This window comes from Pezoporus flaviventris, unplaced genomic scaffold (assembly GCF_033815535.1).
Source record: "Pezoporus flaviventris isolate CSIRO_AGI_PZ_B2104156 unplaced genomic scaffold, CSIRO_AGI_Pfla_v1 ptg000054l, whole genome shotgun sequence".
NCBI lineage: Eukaryota > Metazoa > Chordata > Aves > Psittaciformes > Psittacidae > Pezoporus > Pezoporus flaviventris.
In genome coordinates this window covers 1,943,172-1,965,543 of record NW_026892602.1, presented here as the reverse complement: position 1 = coordinate 1,965,543, position 22,372 = coordinate 1,943,172, and the positions used below count along the sequence as shown (strand labels likewise).

The window sequence follows — 22,372 nt, the reverse complement described above, 5'->3', positions numbered from 1 at the left end:
TTGTCAGCTGCTTTGTTCAGCCACCGCAGTGCTCCTGCTAACATCTTTCAAGAGTAGGACAAAAACAGTCATCTTCAGTGTAATACAGTACCTACCTTCAGTTCTGACTAAAGCCAGGTTTTCACTTAAGCATTTCCAAAGTGAATGGAAAGGGCAAGTACGATTATGCTATAATGAACAAAAGTGAAGTCTTTATTTATGCTGGCTGAGGTTTCCCACACTATGCTTTCATCTTGCCACAATATCTGAAGCTGGAGGGAACTTGCAAAGAGTTTGGAAGTGCTGACTGTAGGAGCCAGTCATAACACAATTATTTGCATTTTTCCAGGCCAGTTACTGAGGACAAGAGTGTAAAGCAATTAGTCCAAATCAGTAGTCTCTGGTTAATCACTGGTGGCAGTCAGTCAGATCAGTGTTTCTATCTGAACACTTAATTAGAGCTGAAGGCTGGAGGAAGAAGTTGAATGTTAGTGTTGGGAGTTACTACCAAGGTCTCTTCTGTTAATACCTACTGCTGCTATTTCATGTCAGCAACAATTTCTGAAATGTCTGTCTCTCTGGAAGGTCTGGCTTCAGGTTTGGCTTCTCTGTTCAGATGTCCAATTAGATATGTTACCTTCATTTCCAAAGATCTTGATTATGGGCACTGCTCTGAGTCTCACTAGTACCTTCTGCCTACAGATACATGCAGTATTGCTATGCCACTCAGTAATCCGGATAGCGACAGCTTAATATTATCTCAGAAAACAGTTATGTTTGAATCGCAGTAAAGGATCTCATCTTGTGCCATGGAAATGTAACTCACTTCATTGTACCTGCTCCATGTAGTGTACTGGAGTGCAATTACTTCTATGACCTCTAGTGGGGATAGTCAGAGCTGCCAGTCTATCACAAATTCTACAGTTCTAAAGAGAAATGGAAATCATCTGCCTCTAGAGTTCCAAGGCTACTATTTTCCTGTACAACGCTGAGACTTTCTGGTGTGCAGTGCTGCTGCAAAGGCGCAGGATTTTTACCATGCAAGATGTATGTCACCATGTAGGCAATGGCTTTTTAATAACAGCAATGCACATTACCAAACACCTTTTGCAATATTCTCCGAAATGGTTTTGCCTTTTGTTTTTCTCAAGAGTTTTCTGTTTTGGAGAACTCCACCTTTGTGTGTTTCAGTTGAGTGGATTTGCTACATTCTTCACTGTGCTGATCTGTGACAGGTTGCTGCCTGAGGTTTATGCCCATGTGGCAATGGGTGTATTATTTTATCTCTCATCCTAGTGAAGCCATGCTAGATGGGTAACACAGAAAATGCAAAGAAACTTGGACAGTTCAGGGATGTAAAAGCTTGGTTTAGATGATTGATCAGTTTATATAATGGGGACTTTGTAGGGAGGAAGATGTTACTGCATTCTTGTTAACAAGCACCATGCTTAAAAATTGTGTGATGAGAAAACAAAGGTGGACCAGAAAGAAGTACTGGCCTAAGGAGATGAGACAGGATAGAAAGATTCAGATGCTGCAAAGGAGGACAGTCCATGAAGTTGAGTAAGCTTCACCAGAAATGAGCAAACTGGGACTGTTCAGGTTCAGGAGGAGAAGGATCTTACAGAAGTGTGTCAGTACCCGACAGGAAGGTGAATGGAAGATGGAGGCAGATTCTCCTCAGTGGGGCGCAGAGACAGAATGAGAAGCAGTGAGCAGAAACTGAATTGCCAGAAATGTAATTTAAAAAAAGGATAACGCTTTTTATTGTAAAGTTGACAAAGCACTAGAAAAGGTGACCAGAGATAATAAGAGTTTTCAACCACAGAGGTCCTCAAAGCCTGACTGGCCACAGTCCTGCTGTAGTTGGCCCTGCCTTAGCTAGTGCATGAATCTGTAATTCTGTCTGTATCTTTGGATAGCAGCATGTATGTTAGTCATGCACAACTTTTATGGTTCATGTCACCTGCTCCAGGCTGTATTTATTGCACGTGACCTATTTTTTTTGTGCTTTTGCCTACCTACATCTTCACGGTAAGGCTTTCTTGTGCTGGGTAGGAAGGGGGTTTCCCAAGAATACACTGGTCTGGATTTGTGTCAAGCTATGTGGTTAGGGTATGTGTGAACGTGAGGTACAGGTAACCAGAAACTGTGTTAAGGAACAGATCCACTTGTACCTCCCTTTATATTACAGCTCAACCTGTAAAGATTTGTTGGGAATAATAAAAGTGGAAAAAAAAAAAAAGAAAGATAATTTACTGTTGGAATTACCAGTCTCAAAAGATGAGTCACTGTCAGGACCTATTTAAAGCACTCACTTTCCCTGGTCATGTCCTTTTTCCATATTTCTTTTAACTGTTTAGGATTGTATCAAGTCATGCCTGGTTGAACATTACTGATTCAAATCAGTTGAACAATACTGATTTGTATTTACTGTTGTTTTAACACCACTCCCAGCTCCCCTTCCCCTGATGTTCTTGACAATCCAACCCTTCACACATTTGTAGTGGTAGGAAAGTGAAGTCTTAATGCTTAAAGTTTGTCCGGGTGCTAATGCAATTACAGTGTGCTGAGTTCATGTTTGAAAAGTCTCTTTATAAAGTGCTGGTGACAGCTGCAGTTGAGACAAGTGATTAACAAGCTGTGAGGATGTGGACTTGAATAGTCACTGTCTCCAGAGTGGTCACTGAAAGCAGCTTTGGATGTACATAATGGATGTTTCTAATTAAGTTTTACAGCTTTTTAATAGCTAGCGCAAAGTAGTAAATTAGGTTAAAATAAAATTGTAGTCAGGTCATTTTGGCTTTGCTACTTTTCCTTCTGATTGTGGTGTTTGAAAACACATCTTTTATTCTGAAGTAATGTTGTTCTGACTTGACATAGCATTTCAAGTTTGAAACAAGGAAAATTACAACTGCTAACTATATTTACAGCGAGAAGGAAAAGGAAGACAACAAAGACAACACAGTAAAGAACTATTTCTACAATGTGTCCTGCTCACATCATCATACATCAGACTTTTGTTGTACTCATTTTAAAAGAGCCAGTGACTTCATGCCATCTCATGTGCTTAGAATTAAGTATTGTTAGTTACTACAATTAAAGATAGTTTTGCAAGTAAAAATATTTAACAACCAGTCAATCTGAACCCTTTCCTACCACTGTCATAAAACAGAGGCACATCCTCCGCACGTGGAGCCTTGTGTAACTTCCCAGCAACTGGTGAAAGGATCTGGTTCTTCATTGCTTAAGTCCTGCCTACCTAAACCCGTATCTACATATACCTTTAAAAATAGGAAAAAATACTTCAAGTTGAAGCATTCTTACTTGAACACAAATCACAGAATCACAGAATGGTTTAGGTTGGAAAGGACCTTAAGATCATCTAGTTCCAACCCCCCTGCAAATAGATCTCTTCTTCGTCATATAGACTATTACAATGTGATCAACTTAAATTCACCATACATGTGTATTTCCTAGTAATACTTGAAGTTAAATTTTTCATTTTAAAAATCAGAAAGCAAAGAAAGATCAAGTGATTTACCCCAGAACATGCCATCCAGTTTGGTCTGAAGTAGGACTGTAACTGTGAATTCCTGATTGTAACTGCTGTGCAGATCATCCTCTTCCTCTGGCTAGAAGCATCATCGTTTTGTCTAGTTGTCTGCAGCATAGATGTAGATGCCTTGTCTTTTTACTTCTTCAGCCATGCCTGGTATGATTGACTTCAAGAGGAGGTATTTAAATCATCAAAAAGTGTGGTTCCTAATGAACTCCATAATGGGCTACATACCACGTGCTGAACATACTATTAGCCACACCATTTTTTATCTTGCACCCTTTTTCTCAAGATGTCTAGCAATAGCTTATCAACTAACCTTGGGCTGAGAAACCTGCTAAAAGGAGGTCTTGTCTCATGTTTTGGTTATCTGGATGTTTATTTGTTTGCTACAGGAGATACTACTGTTCGATGTGAGCAACTGGATATGCTTCAAGATTGGCTGTCTGAATTCCGAAAATCTACCTCCTCCTCCAGTACAGCCAATCCAGAGGAGCTGGTGGCTTTTGATGTCATTTGTGGAGATCTTAACTTTGATAACTGCTCCTCTGGTAAGACAAAGTTTTATTTTCTTGGCATCTACCTATTCCAGAAAGAAACAGGAGAGTTCTTGATTCCTGTAGGCTATAGCAGTATCTGAACCCGTGACTGGCTTTTGCAAGGGAACAATTGTTACAGATACTTCTAAAATAGGTACTAGCCTTGAAACAAGCCAAGGAGGGTAGCTGACACATACCAGCTCTGCTGGATTAGTAAGCATGATGCTTTCTAAGGCACAATGGGCAATAATTTGTGACTTCCAGTAACAATAATGAGGACAGATCCAGTGGTTTAGTTTTACTTGAATTAAGAAGACATCTATTGTACTGGAATTTTTGTTACTAATGAAAGACATGGATATTACAGGATTTTTGTGGAGAAAAAAAGAAGTAAATTCATGCAGTTAAAAGTAATTGGTGCAAATAGACAGGAGATTAATGCTGCAGAGAAGTAAACACTGCTGAATCAGTCTTGGAAAAAAATTAACTGATGCTGTGTACTTCTGAGGTTTTCTAATAATTTTTTTCTTCTATATTTGGATACTGAAGGTACTAGAAAGAGAACTCCACAAAATTAATGGGTGGTGAGTTCACAGAGATGGTAGCCTTTTTTCAAACATAAATATTAGACTTTGCTAAGGGTTAAACTGCTAACATAGAGTGCAGGACATTGTGTTTGTGTATCCTCTCTGCCTTCCTGCTCAGTACAGCTCAGGCAGCCACCAGAGCTCCTTGCTGACCTTATACAATGCCTTGGAGCTGTTGGACACTTGTAAGAGAAGATTTTAGCAAAGTTGGAGAAACATTTAATAGGGTAGAAGAGATCATCAACCAGAAGCACAGCCCTTCTGGTGTTCAGCTCGTATGTACCAAAAAATAAATGGGTCACAACTGTATGATCCAAAGTAAACTCAGAATGGTCTGAGGAAGTGCTGGCAAGTGTTCCGACTGCTAGAAGAACCTGTTATGCACTGTGGAGGTGAACAGTAAGTGGTAATGGCTAGAAAATACTGTAGTTAAACTAACATATTAGGAAAAAATAGAATGGTAGCTGTGATAGTGAGCTTTTTTTAGGGAAGGGGGGAAGAAATGTGCTCAGTAAGAGGCCTTCAGCTAGCCACGCTGCTATAAAGACAGGCTGAGGTGGCAACTGGAGCAGCACCGGTGAAGAGAGACAGAAGCTGGTGGATACGAACAGCCAGATCTGCTGCCAAATCTGTGATGTGGCTGTTTCACGGGCAGTGCTGATGGGTGTATGGACTGGCCTGGAAGCAAAGATGTCCACCAACGAAATAAAACACCTGCTGAATAGCAAAGGGGAGACTGCCCAGCCAGGTGGCAAAGGAAAAGTGAATGGGGCTGTGCAGCATGAGAAGAAAGACAGGAGCAAAGCCAAGAGGCAGAACATGTCATCAGTGTTCTCCACTCGAGGTCTGGCACTAGCCCACATTTTGCACAAGAAGCACAGGGTATACTTAATGCTGTTGTGACCTGCAACTATTTGCTTCTGCAGATAATAGTTGCAAACATTGCAAATACTACTAAAGAGGACTGAAAAGTAGATTATAAAAATCCATTTTATTTTTGCTATCTCTGCTGCTTATTTGCCCCCTTCCCCTTTAAAGTCCACTCAGCCTGGAAACAGAAATTATGCTGGTTACTTTGGTTTTTATTTCTAGATTGCTTTCTTTCCTTTCTCTTCCATTTTTTCATTACTCATTGTCTAGGGACATTTGTTAGCATTACAGGGAACTCAACATATTAATTTTTTTAAGCGTTTATCAGCTTTCTGTGGTTCTGTGTATAATTTTCTGTATTCTTTCCCACTCCACAGACTCACATGCAAGTAATTAATGTTTCAGTGAATATCAAGCTTCTATTCATAGCTGTATTGACAGAACAGTTTTCAAAGATCTCCAGGCCTATGAGTGACCTTATGCTTATGACAAATGTTCTGCAACTCAGTTTTCCCTTCCAGCTTTACAGAACATTATGACAACACTTATGCACTTAGTGAGAACGTTATTTGAAAGGTCAAGTTGCTTTTGACTGACATATGTAGAAGTCTATTAATGTTTTAAAACCTTTTAGTGTAAGATAAGAAGCTTTCCAGTCAGATGGGTTGTCTCATCAGCTGTGACTTGCTACTGTCAGAGTCACAGCTGCAAGGTAGTCATGACAAGAGTTTAATCTACCTTGGTTCTGGGGGAGATTTTGTAGACATATAACAAGGGAAAACCTGGAAAAATAAACTGAATAAAGGTTTCATCATATACTTTTCCATAAACATTAAACAAACCAATTGGTTGTTCAGGCAGAATAGGCAATTCTCTGCATTGCATCCCTGGCAAATCTTGAGAGGTCAGTTATCCACTGCCACATCTCCAGGGTACTCTGCCAAGTTAATTTTTCAGTCTCCCTGAGATTATGAGGATGTTCTCAATATCAAGAGCTTAGTTAGGGGAGGTGGGGGGGACCTAGAAAGATGCAGTGAGATAGATCAGCTGGTATGGATGAGGTAGATGAAAGTCAGCTCTATTAATGAGCCCTATTAAAAAAGTGGCAAATATGGCTACAGCTATGGACACAGTATTACTGCACTCCATGTTTGTGCTCTGCTTCCTTCATAACTGGGAGAGGTCAAGAGCTTCTTCCCTTGGAAGAACAGCATTTCACACATGGAGATCTAATGTGTTTCCTGCAGTGTGTGATCTGCATTCTGGCCAAGATACACAGCTCATGGTTCAAAGTTCTGTTTCCCACTTCAGAGGAGTCCATTTTCATATGTACTTACATTTGCTGCTGTTTTAGCAATAGACAGTGACAAGTGTTTTACTGAAGCAGCTCTAAACACAGGTTAATATTCTGTTGGTCCCAAGAGAGAGTCTTCAAGTGTTGCTAAGAAGTTTTAACCTCATAAAAGGTGTAAATGCTGCAAGAAAGAAAGCAGAAGCTGCTGCCAGTTCTTTTGCCATTTAATATAAATGGAATTGTAGCAGCTGGTGTGATCACGTTCTGCTTGTGCTTGTTTCCCAGGTACAATGACTGCTATGTCAAATAGCACATGCAGAACTAGAACTTGCTTATTTGTTCAGTGTCTGAAATTCTGCTATACACATTTTTGTAGCTTATCTTCCTAAATAATCCTAGGAGCTTGATGTGCTTAATGCAAGGAACACAGCAGCAATTAGGAAGAAATTCATTTAAAGTTGATAGGTCATGCTGATTATGTTCAGAATGACTTTAATGCTGTAGATAATATCCCAAGCGAATTATCATTTGCCCTTTCTCTTATCTGTTATAGCTTGGAAAACATTCAGTGAAGTCTTCCGAAGCAAGTAAAGCACAAGCTTTTATCTTTGAACTTACTCAGATACACACGTCTGAGTAAGTTCAAACATAAGTTTAACCCACAAAAAGTTTGCTTAACCCACAACAGCCATTCACATTGCCACTGTGGAGTCATTCCAATCCTCCACTAAAGTTTTGTCCCAGAGTAAACCATGCAGTGTCAATGGCAGGGAGAAGAAATATGCTGCAAAACTCACTTCAGTTTACTGCTAGACACTACTGAAAATGTCTTTCTATGAAAGACTCTGTAAAAAAGCACTGTTACTAGCAAGCCTTTGCTTGGATTTCTGATCAAGACAAGATAGTGCTGTGCAGTACAGCTGCTATTGAACTTGTTCAAATCAACAGTATATATATGCATCAAGGAAGAAGGAGGACTTGCCTTCTCTGTTGTGGCAGGACGTGTGGTTGTCGAAGATTCACCACACATAGCTGATACACCTTTTCTTGGGCTTATGCTTTCCTTGCAGAAGACAAGCTGGAGCAACAGCATTCTCTGTTTACACACTACAAAGATCCATGCCGAATTGGTCCTGGGGAGGATAAACCATGGGCAATCGGTAAGACCTTCTCCAACCATGCGTGTATGAACATTTCTTTGAATCACTCATACAACACTGGTAAGCAGCAGAGATTTCAGCTAATTGGAAGTAAGAATTTGGTGGAGATGAAATATTTATAAGGGGTTTTTCTGTAACATGTATATAAGCCTGAACGGTTCAGTCTTGCTGAGCTATAATTAAGAACCAGAGATCTCAAACTTCAGTCCACATTCTGGAACTTAAGCATCAAACTCCTTGAATGACTTCCCACACCTATTCTACTTAAAAAATAACCTCTGGATTACTTGGGGAGGAGCCAAATTATTGTTTCTGTGCTTTCTGCATGCAGTGAAAGCCTGCAGCTTTTGATCACAATGTTCCATTTGGTGTTCTATAAATACTGTAAGCGAGGATGGAACAACGCAGTTCAACAACACCATGAACTGGTAGGATTCATCTTATAAAAGGTTTTATGGAACTGTAAGCTATTTGTACCTAGTGCAACTCACTTAAACTCAGAAAAACTTTAGTTCTGCAGTTAGTCTTTTTCTAGAGTAGCAATTATAACTGTGAAGAGACTAAAGGTAAGAATATGGAATTGTTTAATAACATGGTTTTACACTGTTGTAGCAGGAAAAAAAAAAACAAACAAAAAAAAACAAACAAACAAAAAAAACCAACAAAAAAATCAGACACTGGGGCTGAAAAACTGTCCCATTGCTGGAAGGGCACAGGCAATGTTTTGGAAGGTGGCAGGCAGTACGGAAGTCTGGACAGAGGTGCAGTGAACACAATGTGCTTTCAGTGCAGTCCCTTTTCCCCCTACAGATGCTGTCTTCACACACCTCTGCCCTCAAAAGCCTTCCGAGGCAGGTCATAGGAGGAGTGCTGGGACAGTCACATCTCCCTTTCTCTTCACAGGTACATTGCTGGATCCTGAAGGATTGTATGATGATGAAGTGTGCACTCCAGATAACCTACAGAAGTATGCAATTCCTAATTCTCCCACATGCTTTAGACAATTCCTTCAAAAGCCAGTTTATTGCTTGCTATTTAACATTTAAAAAACTGAGGGGTGTTTGATGGACTGTAAAAAATCCAAACCAAGAAAACACCACCAAAACCCAACAAACCAATCAGTCTTTTACTCAGGGATACTTGAGGAAGAAGATGAAAAGGGAAGGAAAAGGAGCTGCTTCTCTAAGTCTTAACAGAATTGGCTTCAGTGGGTGAGAAGATGAGAGCGACTAGTCAGTGGTGGTTTATTTCTCTAGAGTTGGTCCTGCCTGGACAGCCCTATAGGACAGGAAACCGAGCACTGCCAAAAAGGGTACACAAACAGCTTGTCTGGAAGTGCTTATGCAGGCAGCCAGCTCTGTGGTCACAGCCCTGTAAAGTACAGCAACTAAAGGAATGTCAAATTAAATAGCACATCAGCCACAGCTTAATATCTCAGTGATACTAGTGCAGCATTACTACTTCTAAGGAATATCTGATATTGAGAAAGAGGTTATCTTTGGTTTGAGTTAGCAGACTTATGAAAAATGCAAAAAAAAGTTAGGTTTCTTGAATACTGTGCTGTTTGTCAAATAATATGCTAGTGGAGAGAAATTAATAGGCTTTTTACATTTCAGAGCAGCACTTGATTTCACTAATGTGATGATCCTTTCTGCACCTTTTCTACCTTGAGGGCTAGTTTAATGGACTATGTTATTTGACTAACTAACTATAAAAGATGCTGTAGCTGTTCATTACCCAAATATCCTAAAGATGTAAAGTTATTTGAATTAACACATCTGTGCAGATGCTTCAGTTAACACACATAATGGAAACGGAACATTATATAGGCACAGTTTCTGTTGACATTTTTACTCACGAAGTACAGAACACGGCATGGTACAGATGGACATCAGTTGAATGTATTTAGGTGAAGCTACCCTTTGAAGTTATCTTTATCAGTTTTGAACAAAGAAACTGAATTCCAGACATAAGGTCTGGGCTTAGTTGATCTTCAAATAAATAAACATTTGTTACAGTAAGTCACTGTAATGCTTTGTGCATTAAGGAGCCTGCAAAATTTCCAGGCATTTCTATTCACGTGTTGAAGACATGAATTTGGTACATATGAAAGGGATTTCTGGAAAGCAAAAGTAAAGTAATTTGGCCCCACAATCAATTGCAAATGCAAATCTGTATGTGGGTGTAACATTCTATTTTATGGTTCCAGGAGGAGGCTTGGAACATTAAAAAAAAAATAAAAAAATAAATAAAACAAACAAACAAACAAAACAAACAAAAAACAAAACCACACAATAAAAACCAAACAAAAAAAATAAAAAAACAAGCCTAAGACCCCTGTGTTATCAGGCAGCCTTTTGAGGCAATCTATCACCAATTACTTCTAGGGCATTTTGTTTTATTTCCTGTAGAGTTCCTTGTGTTCGGCAATTAAGTTCCAATGACAAATAAATGACTGACAAATAAAAGTCATCAAATGATCAACAAAGATTTAAGAGTATTACTGCCACTAGCTGTGTGTGGGTACAGCACTTCAGAAAGATGTAACTGGAAAATATTTCTGAGTGCTGGCAACAGAATATCCATCATACCTTTTGCTGCTCAGTGTGGCTTTGTTTTCTGCACAACATTGTAATTCTCTTAGACCCCACTTTCCACTAGCTTTTTATGCAGATGTGCAGAGAGCATGGATCTGCATGTGTACCTTATGTAGATGTACTTAAACAGGAGCCTGTCCTCTCACCTCTGCAAGAGACTGGTAAACATAAGAAATGCTGATAAATTCAATAAAATTTGAAGCCATTCATGAAATTTGAGCTTTAAAGATGCTTAAATGCTAAATAGCACAGAAGCTCTGGAGCTTTCTGTATCTACCAAGCATCATTGATCTACATAGCAAAACAGGGTACAGCCTAAAACTGATCTCAAATTTTTCAAAATAAACCTTGATCAAGCTTTACAGACTGTTAAAATAGACATTTAAACTGGCAGCGTAACCTATCTACAGAATTAGTTCTTCATCAGCATTCTTCTCTAGTTTATAAATAAAATTAAGTACTTCACATTACTAAACTAATCAGGCCATAAAAGCAGCAGAAAAACTATTTCCTAGGTATCTCTTTCATGTTAAGTACAGCATACATACAATATTGGACTAGAAGGACATACTTGTTACAAAAAATGAGCCAGTCACAATTGTGGAACAATAATTGTATGTGGCTGTAATTATTACAATTAATAAGCTAGCTGTCACAGTCTGGGCCCTGCCCCAGTGCTGGAAGCTACACAAGCTTCTGCTCAGCAAGGCTTCACAAAAGGCACACAAATAATCTCATCTCACACAGATCATTGTCACTTTTGAGCAGAGCACTGGAGTAGGGCCATTTTCATCTCCAAACCCTGACTGGAGTCTGGCACAGGAGAGCACAGCTAAAAAATAATATTTAAATGCTAGTTTTTCCAGGCTTCACTGCTAGACAGGGCTCAAAGTTCTGGGTGACAGGCTGCAGCACCAGTAACAGAAGTCCTCCTTAACTCAGGTGCTTCATGTCTGAATGACGGATGGCCCCTGAAGCTTTTTAATGAGGGATTGAGTTTTGCTTTATAGCTCCCTTACATACACTGCTCTTCACACTTTTCCTGTGTTCACTGCAGCTACAGGCAGCACTACCAACCAGCTAGTGGCCAGAGAGCTGCCTGACAGAATATTCATACTTAAACTCTGGAGTTACTTGGGGCTGAAAGTCTTTCAAGAAGAAAATGAAGTTCCAATTACTTTCTATCCTCCCTTTCTTTGTGTCAATGCATTAAGCCAATTACTCTGACAAAATTCAGGTTTAGTTGGGCAGCTCACATGTAATTAGTTAAGTTCACTTAAGTTGTTATTATGTTACTGTTGGCAGGGCACAGCCAGATGTCCAGTACTGGTGTCTGCATCCTGCAGAGACAAACAGCAAACAACTGGATATGAAGTTTTAGGCAGAAGCAGATGCATGCACGTTTACAATTTGTTTTCCTCATGTATTTACAATTAACATTTCCCTTCTGTGAACAGTTATGCAGGTTGAGTGAATACCCAGTGTTTGCGGACTTTTGAAAGGATATAATTGAAGTTAAACAAATTCATCTTTTAAATTAATGCAAATAATTTTTTTGCCAGTAGCACTGCAGTGCTAGTCAGCAGTTTCTTCTACTTTGTTACTTAATTAGCTTTGCCAAATATAAATACAACTTTTGAAAGAAGTCAGTCCCATCAAAGAGCTTGCTTTCCTGAACCTAGAAGAAGAATTCCAGGAAGTGAATCATTTGCAGTAGCTCTTTGTAGGATCAGTTTGCAAATGGGGAGCAGACAGCAAACTAATTTGAGTTATTATGTGACAGGCTAAAATGAAATAATACATAAAAGAAAGCTTGCTTTCATAAGCTGGTTACAATAAACTCCAAGAACCTTCAATACCTCACCAAGTCCAAAGTGGGTTAAGAGAAGTTCCGGCTAAATAATTATGTGACCAGAATTTTGTTACTGTTCTCTTTTGAAGACACATAAAATACTTCTTGTATGCCTCAACTGACCTAGATAAACAGATTATAATACTACTGAGACCTAATCAACTGCAGGAAGTGCTGTGCCCCCTCTGCCACCTTTAAGATCCTTCCAAAGAGACAAAATTTGACAAAGAAACCATTTACTTCTCAACCATTAAAACACATCACAAGATTCAGGTATTTGTCTCTTGTTTTTCCTTCATTCCGTACTTTCACATGCATGCATTAAAAAACTCCTAAATCCAACACCATAAAACCCATCCAAAGTCAAGTTTTAAAAACCAGGTGATCAAAAATATCTTATTTTTCCCAAGGTGAAATTAAAGGCTTTATACCTGCTAGGACCCAAGTTCATGGCTCAGTGTTTTTTGTTAAGACAGTTGATGATGCAGCTTAATGGCATAATCAACTCTTACAAGGGAAACTACAGAACCTTGAGCTCAGGCTTTGGCAGGTAAGTAAAGGAAAATGATTTTCAAGGAGGTGGTTTTCAAAGTAGTTTGTTTACCTTTTGAGTCAGATAGTAAAACCACAGCCTAACGTATCGCTCTCTGCATGCACAGTTATTCCTCAAACCAGCTGCAACTGTATGTAATCTTAATTGTCTGCACAATACCCTACACAGGCAATTACCATGTGGACCTCCTGCTTTTGCAGGCACAGTTGTTTCTGTTGTTGGCAGATCTTTTAAATAGAACACAAGAAGGTAAACCAAGTTTCCTTTTAAACCCAAGACAACAGCAAAACAGTACAGAACAGCACAGCAACATCTAATTACTGTAAAATACAGTGACAGGGACCATTATGGTAGCATGTTCACAGGAGGGCTAACTTCAAAAATTAGATCAAGTTGTTCATGGCTTCAGTAGACTTCTGTATAAAATACACTGCTAAGGTTTAAGCACCCAAAATAAGAATTCTAATGGGAAAGCTGCAGCTTATTTGCCTGAACACAGGACTGGTACCTAGAAACTGATTCTTAATTTTGAGTTGGTTTTGGCTGGATCAATCTCCTTGCAAGATGGGGGCAGGACTAACACACCCACTGAGTAAGTCCATCTCTGTAGAAGACTTTGGAGAGTGTCATATACAGGAATCAAATAAATTACGCTGCCATTACTACTGAGGTAAGAACTTGGGGTCAAAGACACTGTAATTTGATGCTGAGGGTTGCTCAAAACCAGCTACCACCTACCCAGGTGTGTGCTCCAGAAACCATTCCTCATTCATATCCTGTCTGTAGAACGGTTGTCGGAACCCCAGAGTGAGCTGCTCTGATCAAAATGGAGAGGTTTGTATTGAAGTACACAAGTCTGTTCTGAAGTAACCCATGAAACAATTTCCTCCTCTGCTGTACTCAGCAATGCTGGAAATCAACAGAGGGGCTGTGGGCTGCAATATACTACTGCAGGGGGTATAGTATATTGCAATACTATATTGCAATATACTGTACAGGGTCCTTCTTGCGGGTGTCCGTGTTCCTAGCTACAAGGGTAGGTCCAGCAGTGCAGCACCAGTGGATGCCAAACATGCCCTGAGGCTTTAAGAGCACTGTCAGTGTTTGTTTAGCACAGCCTCATACTGGAAAACACACATGGAAGAGGATGTGCTCTACAAGTCTGACAGTCCTTTTGGACAGGCATTATCCTTAACGGGGATTTGGAGAGAATCTAGCACAGTGCATGAAGGGACAGAATGAACAAACATTTAGAGCACTTGTTTTGTTTTTTAATGAAACAGGGTGCTGGAAAGTGAAGAAGGAAGGAAAGGATACTTGGTCTACCCCACCAGCAAGAGCCACAGTTCCAGTCAAAAGGGGAGGAAGGCATCACTGAAAGGGAATGGGAGGAGAATTGACTATATGCTGTATACAGAAGAAGGTCTCTACCTAGAATGGAAAGTGGTGAGTTTCAGAGCTGACAAAAAGAGCTGTAACTCACACAACAAACTTTTGTGGATGGTACAGCAGCCTGTTCTGCTTGGGTTCAAATTCATACTCCAAGGGGAACCTGCTGCTTTGCTATTTTCTACTTCTGCAAGCAAGTATGGAGTTTGTAAACCTATTATGTAAGGTTTTAAGCAAATTCAAGATGAGTAGCAGCACTGGTAGATATGCTGCTCCTCAACAACAAATAGTTCCAGTTCTTAAACTCTTGCCAGACTAAGTGTTTTGATGTTACCAACAGTCTGAATGATTTTTCCATCTTCTCAAGTATCTGGATATTCTTTTATTGTGCCTACAACAAACCCTCCTAAGTTACAAGCCCGTGATGCACAGGCGGATGTTGATGTGGGCTAATCAGTGTGGGATCTTGCACTGCACTGTCGCTTCCTGGTGTAGGACCTTAGCTTATATAAAATTCCATGATAAAAAAGAGACACTAGTTCACACTTATCTACCATACCCTGCTGTAGCTGCTGCAGAAGAGCAGGCAATAGAGCAGTTCAGCATAGCTTAGTGCACAGTACCTTGATCTGCCTGTGCTCTGGGTGCGCTCTGTGGACATGGCAGCTTAGCAGCTGGATCTTTTTCAGGCTTCCTGTTTCAGATGCACAAAATGCCCATGGCGCATCTGTATGGTAAACCCATATTAGATTTTGCACAAACAGCAACAAAGCCAATATTTGAATAGTTCTGACTCAGATTAAGTCATTGATAAGGCTCATGCTGGCAGCATAACTAAAATATGTGTGCTTCCTGCAAGCAATTTCTAAAGTACTGGTTAAAGAAATACCTGGCTGGTGGAAGGGGTAAACTGCATTGCATCAGAAGAACGCTAGAGTGGCTCCATCCAGCTGCAGAAGCTGGGCAGCACACAGTATTTCCTACAGAACATCAACTTGGTCCTATGAAATGTTGCCAGAACAAAGTCTGGAATATGGAGACATGAGAAGCAGGGTTCCTCATCACCTTAAGTCCCCAGGAAGTTCAACACCTCAGTCTAGAAGACAGGCTTTCTTTTTAGCTGCATACCGTGGGTAGTGTGGTATAGCCAGCCGCTCTGTATGTACATGGATCACCAACTGCAGCACTGTAGATCAGTGTCTGCAACAGTGTAATGGAAAGAAAAGGTGCAAAAGATTCCACCCAGACTAGTTTAACTGGTATCATATAAATGGTTCACCTCATCAACTGCATCACACTGACATGCCCTGCGAGGCAAATTGTTTACCATGAGCTCAGCCAAGCTAGGCTGGTCCCACACATCTACTAATGCAGAAAGGTAGTTCGAAGTAAATTAAAGAGAAGCATAAACCCTGAGTCCGGTGTGTGCTATACCAGATCAGTTCCAATTCTTTTCTTTCTTTTGTTTTTCCTCTGCAGGAAGTGGAAGAGTTCAGCTTTATTACCCAGTTAGCAGGCTTGACAGACCACCTACCAGTAGCAATGCGTCTCATGGTTTCTACAGGAGAAGATGACCCTTAAAGCTAACTAGCTTTGAGAGATCAGAAGAGGGAAATATTAACAATATTAAGAAAATATCAGAATAAGAATGTTCTGGTGCCATGTTAGGGAAAATGACCAGACCTGACTTGGGCTAATTCTGAACATACCAACAAAGGCAGATATAAAAAGGGAAGAAATAGAGGGGTTGTGGCCAAAAGCCACTGTCACAAGTTGCTCAGGCAACAGGGCAAGCCTGTACTACAATGCTTTCACTGTGGACCGAACGGAACCAAGATGGAAGTCCTAATTCCTTCTGAACCAGTGCCATTCTTACTAAACATGTTTTTATACTAATATATAGCACAATTTAGTTTGTAATTAGTCTGTGAGTTAGTGCTGCTCTATGGTTTTTTGCATCATTTCTTTGTATAACTAATAAGCTAAAGCTTTGTTTCTTTTTTTAGCCTGTTTATAAAGTTGTAGCGTGCTTGCATCAGTAGCATGCGCCCGCACTGCATGCCACTCTGAGATAAAATAGTCAGTAAGATATCATGGGGAATATCAGAATGGAAGCAAGTTCAAAAATCAGATTACCAGCCAAAGCAAGGCATTCTGGGACTGGCAAACCCTTCTGTCCTTACAGATAGATCTTAAAGCGAATAAACAGAACCTGTATTCAGTTTGCAGACCAGTATCTTCCTGTCTATTTAAGGATACTTCTAAGATTTGCAATTAAGACTTTAAGAACACAGTTCTACCCTTACTCCAGCTGTGTTCCCACTGAAATTATGAAGTATTGTGTCTGAATAATGACTCCAGAATTGGGCCTTTAGCTTTCTAGGCGCAAGTTATTTCCTTAAGAAGAAATCCAGTTCCCCTGTAATGTTTTTTCTTTCTTTCCATATGTGGGACAGTTCTGAATTATGGTATGGGATGATATGTATGTTACAGTAGTGTGAATAGATTCCTGTAGTACTGTTGGTAACACCAGAGCCAACCTTCTGCCTTAGTTAGGGTAAGTGGAAAATAGCTTGTAAAATGCATGCTAGATATAGAGTTAAAATTAACATTTTTTTTGGTAAAATGTGGAAGAGTGTATGACTGATAAGGCAGGATAACCTAACAATTTTCCAAAGGAATCAATCAGTACACTTAAAAGGAAAATCTAGCAAAACTAACTAGAGAGTAGAGACCAGAACTGTGACTCTCAGCCTTAGGTAACTGCAGCCTAGAAACAGAGGGTTTGTTTCTGTCTTTGAGACACAGGTTTCCATGTGTTATGCACTCACAGGCTTTAACGAGGGTCTTTCCAGCTAATTTGTATGTATGTTCTTTCCCTGCAGCTGTTTGAATGTGGGGCTCCTCTCTGTCATCTTATCCCTATGACCTCACCTACCCAGCCTCTGTAACCTTAACAAAATAATGAAAAGCTGAGGATCAGGTCCATGACAAGACTTGGTGTTTTCTTAGGGATTTAAATGCAGAAGGGTTTGTGTTGCTGGGAGAACCAGGGGACCCCTTGTATTTTCACTGATACTTAGTTTCTTCTGCCTGCTTCATGTTCAGTTTTAGCACTATTTCCTCCTACATTATAAATACCCAGTGTTAAAAAGAAAAGAATTAATCTAATAGTTACAGTTACCCCATTAAGTAAACTGTTTTAGTTATGCTGGCCACAAACTCCTGAAGATGCTCTTGTTTTGGTTTAGTTTGCACCTGCTAGGAATCAGCTTGAGCTAAATCAGAAGAAATTTAAATTAGAAATCCCAGTCTATGCAGCCTCTGGTACTGGCTTAATTAGCTGCAGTAAACAGTGAAACTTTCACTTAGGTCAGCCTGATTTTGCAAGTAGAGAAACAAAGCTTTAACAGTCACGAGAGTACTGGACTGACAGTACTGCCTAATCCCAAATAGATAGTAGGCCACTGTTCACACCTGGTCTTGACACGTTTTAACGCCTCATTTTCCAGTCCTGGCGCTCCTTCAGCAGAGACTGCCTCTAAACTGTGTACTGTGCCAAACCATGGGGGTAGTCTGCAAGTATAACTATAGGGACTCCGAAATAGAACCAGACCTAATTCCCCTTTTTGATAAAATTAGGAATTCAAGTTTATAGCATCAGAGACTTGAGTGTACTATCCCAGTGCACCACCAATTTCCCACTTTGTATGTTCCTCTTTATACAGAGGGTGCACATATGTGCAATGTGTTTTTCTGGTTTCTTATCTCCTTACCCAATTCAGAAAAAATTGTACCTGAAACCTATTAACCCTATTTTCTATCTTGCTTGTATTTTATTAACCTTTTTTAAAAAAACAGATGGTATCAGTAGCAATTTGTGTGCTGTACAGCAGCTATTTCTCAGTAGTAAAATTAAATATAAGGTACAGTATTTTTAGTAGCTTTCCTATCAATGTAAATTACAATTTAATATCCACTTCTCTAAGGATCAATTGCAGGAGCTGAATTTGACACTCTGTGGGATATAATCCTAAAACTACTGCCGAACAATGTTACATTATTTACAGTAAACCAAGATGGTCTAAATTACTTTAAAACTCAGTTCTGTGGCTTTGTGCTGACTAAAAACCAGGCATTTTTTTGTCAACTTTCTGAGATATGTTGGGAAATATTTTTTTCAAATTTAAAGTAAAGTGGTTTAGATTTTGATGTTCTTATTTTCTCAGTGATCATGAAATGGATAGTGGTAAAATGTTCTCTCAACATAATAAGCATACATTTAATCAGTCTAGGTAGTTCTTACTAATTTACTCTCTTAAGGATCACCCTTGCAAGAGCATGCTGGGAGGTACAGCATTGTGGCACCACTGTACAGATGCTCCTTGCTTTTGTGCATCAGTCCTATGCCTTCCTATGCCTTGGTATGCTTGCAGGAGTCAGCGTATGTACTGCTAAACTGTAATGAACAGGTTTTCCTTTCCAGGGGAGCAGCCTCCTGGAGAAAAGCGAGTATACACCACTGCTACCAGTTCCATAGATTGACTGGCAGAAAATAATTCAGACAATGCCTGTACCAGCAGGTTATCAATCATTAAAAGCCTTATACAGATACTATGTAATAGAATATTTGCATTTAAAAAAAAAGGGGGAGGGGGGGGGTGACTATCAAGGAGAACATGCCCAGGAAATCGAACTCCGGATAGCTTCTTCAGATGTCAGTCCCAACTTGCTTAAGGATAGCATGGCCCAATTTATTAGTAGGATGTTATTTATTAGAAGATTGAGTTAGGCTTATTCAACTGTGCTGCCCCACTTTGTACAGGAATTTCAGCTATCTTCAAGAAGAAGTTGGTGATAACACTATTCTTGGTTTAATAGCTGCCACTCAACAGGGATACTATAGATGAAGTGCCATCTGTTTTTATAGAAGTTAGGTAATATCTCTCATTTCTCATTTTCCATTTGCATTTTACAACAGCACTGCTAGAACAAGTGAACAGAATACACAAGGACAGCCAAAACCTAAGAACTCTCAGGCGTTTTAAGGATGTCAAGTCCTTACAAAGTCAGTACCTTTCAGTCACTTCAAAAACACAGTCTACAGAATGTAGCCTCTTGTGCACATCCAGATTCAGTTAATCTGTGCACTATTTGAGAGACACATGATCCACCCACTTTGCAGCCACTGAGGACCAGCAGTAGTGCCTAGTGTACTAAATCTCTACAACCAATTCAAGTGGTGGCCAGCTTAGTTGTATTCCATCACAAACTGGATGCTTAATCACAGCTGTCTAAAGCAACTGAACTGTGCCATGGACTAGCTCCAATCTGCAGCATGTTGTAGGGAAAACCCAGAGAAAGCTGCCTGGTGTAATGAGTTTACCTGTCTTGTGCTAGTAGTATGACACAGTTTTGTCCAGGAAGCACTCTCAGCCAGTCTGGCTAGACCCTCAGTCCTATTTGATGGGTAAGACAGTAAGGAACTTACAATTCTGGTAAGATTATTTTGTTTCTTGTTTTGTGTTTTTTTTGTTGGTTTTGTTTTTTTTTTTAATGGCCTTTCTTTGGTATTCCCAAATAAGCCAATTAGCTGTCCCCAGCTAATTGGTCTTCAGTCTACCCTGGGATCACATAGCAGCACATGTATGCCAGCACATATCATCAACTCAGAAATGCATTTTTACCTCCTGACGCTACAGGAGTAAAACAGAAATACAGTTCTAGCACTCTGACAGACTCCCAGTTTTATCATCTGTTGCAATGAGAGTCAAATTGTTACTGAAGGTCTCATTTTTCCATGCCATTCTGTTTTAAATATAATCTTGATGCTTTTAAAGACTTGTATTATTGCTGAAGTTTAGAAATCCTATACTATGAATAACCTTTTTTTATTTGAATGATTTTTCGGTATTGTATCCTTCTGGAACCTAATGTTTTTATATGGTAAGCACACACCTTCTGACATTTTGTTATAAATGTATTAAAAGAAAAAATTAAATATTTTCATTGTTTTCTTCACCTGCAAGAAAACCACAATCTCAGACCTGATAAAAGCAAGGTATTTTGAACAATAGAGTGGGGATTTTGTCTTTTATTGGTGCTGAAAGGAATAACTGGTTGATGCAAACAAGATAATAAAATTTCAATAGTTGAAATATTCCGTGCAGTCCACTTTTTCCTGGTTTGTGATGTGGAGTCTGACGTCACTCACAGAAATCTGACTCTAAGAGTACAGTCTCCCTGTGCTATGCTGTTGTAGTTAATCTGCAGAAAATAAAGGCTGAAAGAAACGAATGCTCTTAACATCCTCCACAGCTCAAACATCCAACCTCACAGATGCACCCTGCTAAGTGTTTCAGACAGGCACTGCCCACTGTAGGCTGCAAACCTGAATCCCCATGGACAAGGATATCCATTCTGCACTGCATTCTGTTGGTATTTAGTATAAGATCAATTCACGTGAACAATTTCTTCTTACGCAGCCTTGACATCTCAACAGTTATCTAGTCCATGAACTAATGAGAGCATGTTTTTATCTTTGGCTGGATGGTATAATTAAAAAACAAACACAGTCTCTGTTCATTTATCCTTAAGAAATCCAGTGATATAACAAAACAACGTCAAGGGAAAGAAATCTATTCTACTGGTTCAGTCTTTCTGAACAGTTCTCAGAGTCCTTTATAAAAGGAAGCCCACCTTGAAGAATTTATTTTCTCCACAAGCAGAAAGGAGGGTATCAGTGCAGTGACAGAGGACAAGTGACAGAGCACAGCACACAAGTTTCTTGCCATTACCTCAGGAAGGAACCACTTTTGAGATAGGATGTTAGAGGTGGATCTCTGCACCCGTCTCCACTGCTGTACAGACAATTTTTGTCTGCATTCTGATGCTACCACAGCATTACCCTTCCACAGGCTTAATTTTGCAGCAGTAGATTCCTAGCATGTGCTTCTCATGCAATACCTGACTGGTTTTCCTTGTTGCATTTTGCATTATTGCATGAGAGCTCGTGAGTGGGTTTCCCTCTATGAAGTGCTATAGGTCCATCATCATGGCTTGACTTCGCCAACAAAGATTTGGGAAGGGCTTTACCCACACTTAGTACATGCACGCCGATGACTGAAAAGGCCAATGTGAGATAGGCAAATCCGGCTGCAAAAAGCACAGTGAAAGGTCTCCTTGGGTGGTATAGGCGGGGTGCAATTCTTTCTACGTTGTCTTTTCTCCTCAAGACTAGTTCTGCATGAGGTCTCAAAGGAGTCAATGGCATTATGTATGGTGTGTCTTCAAGTCTCCCGATTGGAGGCCAAGGTGGACCCCTGATGGTAGTCAATATGGCCAAGGCTAAGGTATTGTTTCAGGGAATCCTTACATCTCTTCTTTGAGGCACTTCTCTTGTGGCTACCGGTGGCAAGTTCACCATAAAATATGATCTTAGGGAAGCAGTGATCCTTCATCCTAGACGTGCCCTGCCCAGCGCAGCTGCAATTTCACCAATATGGCCTTGATACTGGTGACCCCTGCCTGTTCGAGAACAGTAACATTTGACACATAGTCAGTCCAGTGGATGTTTAGAATTGTATGGAGGCAGTGCTGATGAAAGCGTTCAAGGAGTCGAAGGTGATGGCGGTAGATGACCCATGATTCAGACCCATATAAAAGAGTAGACAGCACAATGGCGCTACAGACACTGATCTTTGTGCTTTTCTTCAGGTGTTTAGTACACCAGACTCTTCTATGGAGTTTTCCGAAGGCTCTATATGCCTTTGCTGTTCTGTTGTCTATCTCTTTGTCGATTGTGGCATCCGAGGAAATATTGCTTCCCAGATTGCTGAACTGCTGAACTGACTTAAGCTCTGACTCGCCAATGGTAATGTGGGGATGATGGTAATCTTCTTGTGGTGCAGGTTGGTAGAGAACTACTGTCTTCTTCAAGCTGACTTCCAGCCCAAAAAGCTCAACCACCTCTGCAAAGCAAGATGTTAAACGC

General features: G+C 40.0%; 1 protein-coding gene across 4 annotated transcripts in view; it reads left to right on the top strand.

Annotated features, from left to right (window-relative positions):
• Window positions 1-17,850, top strand: part of SMPD3 (sphingomyelin phosphodiesterase 3) — a 115,719-nt gene extending 97,869 nt beyond the window's left edge. For all 4 annotated transcript variants that reach the window (XM_061469002.1, XM_061469000.1, XM_061469001.1 and 1 more), the window contains 5 exons: window positions 3,934-4,089; window positions 7,899-7,988; window positions 8,892-8,955; window positions 14,274-14,436; window positions 15,859-17,850. In XM_061469002.1, coding sequence (XP_061324986.1) covers window positions 3,934-4,089; window positions 7,899-7,988; window positions 8,892-8,955; window positions 14,274-14,436; window positions 15,859-15,960 — 575 coding nt within the window. In that variant the 3' untranslated portion in view covers window positions 15,961-17,850. The remainder of the gene's footprint in view (window positions 1-3,933; window positions 4,090-7,898; window positions 7,989-8,891; window positions 8,956-14,273; window positions 14,437-15,858) is intronic.
• Window positions 17,851-22,372: the final 4,522 nt, after the last annotated feature.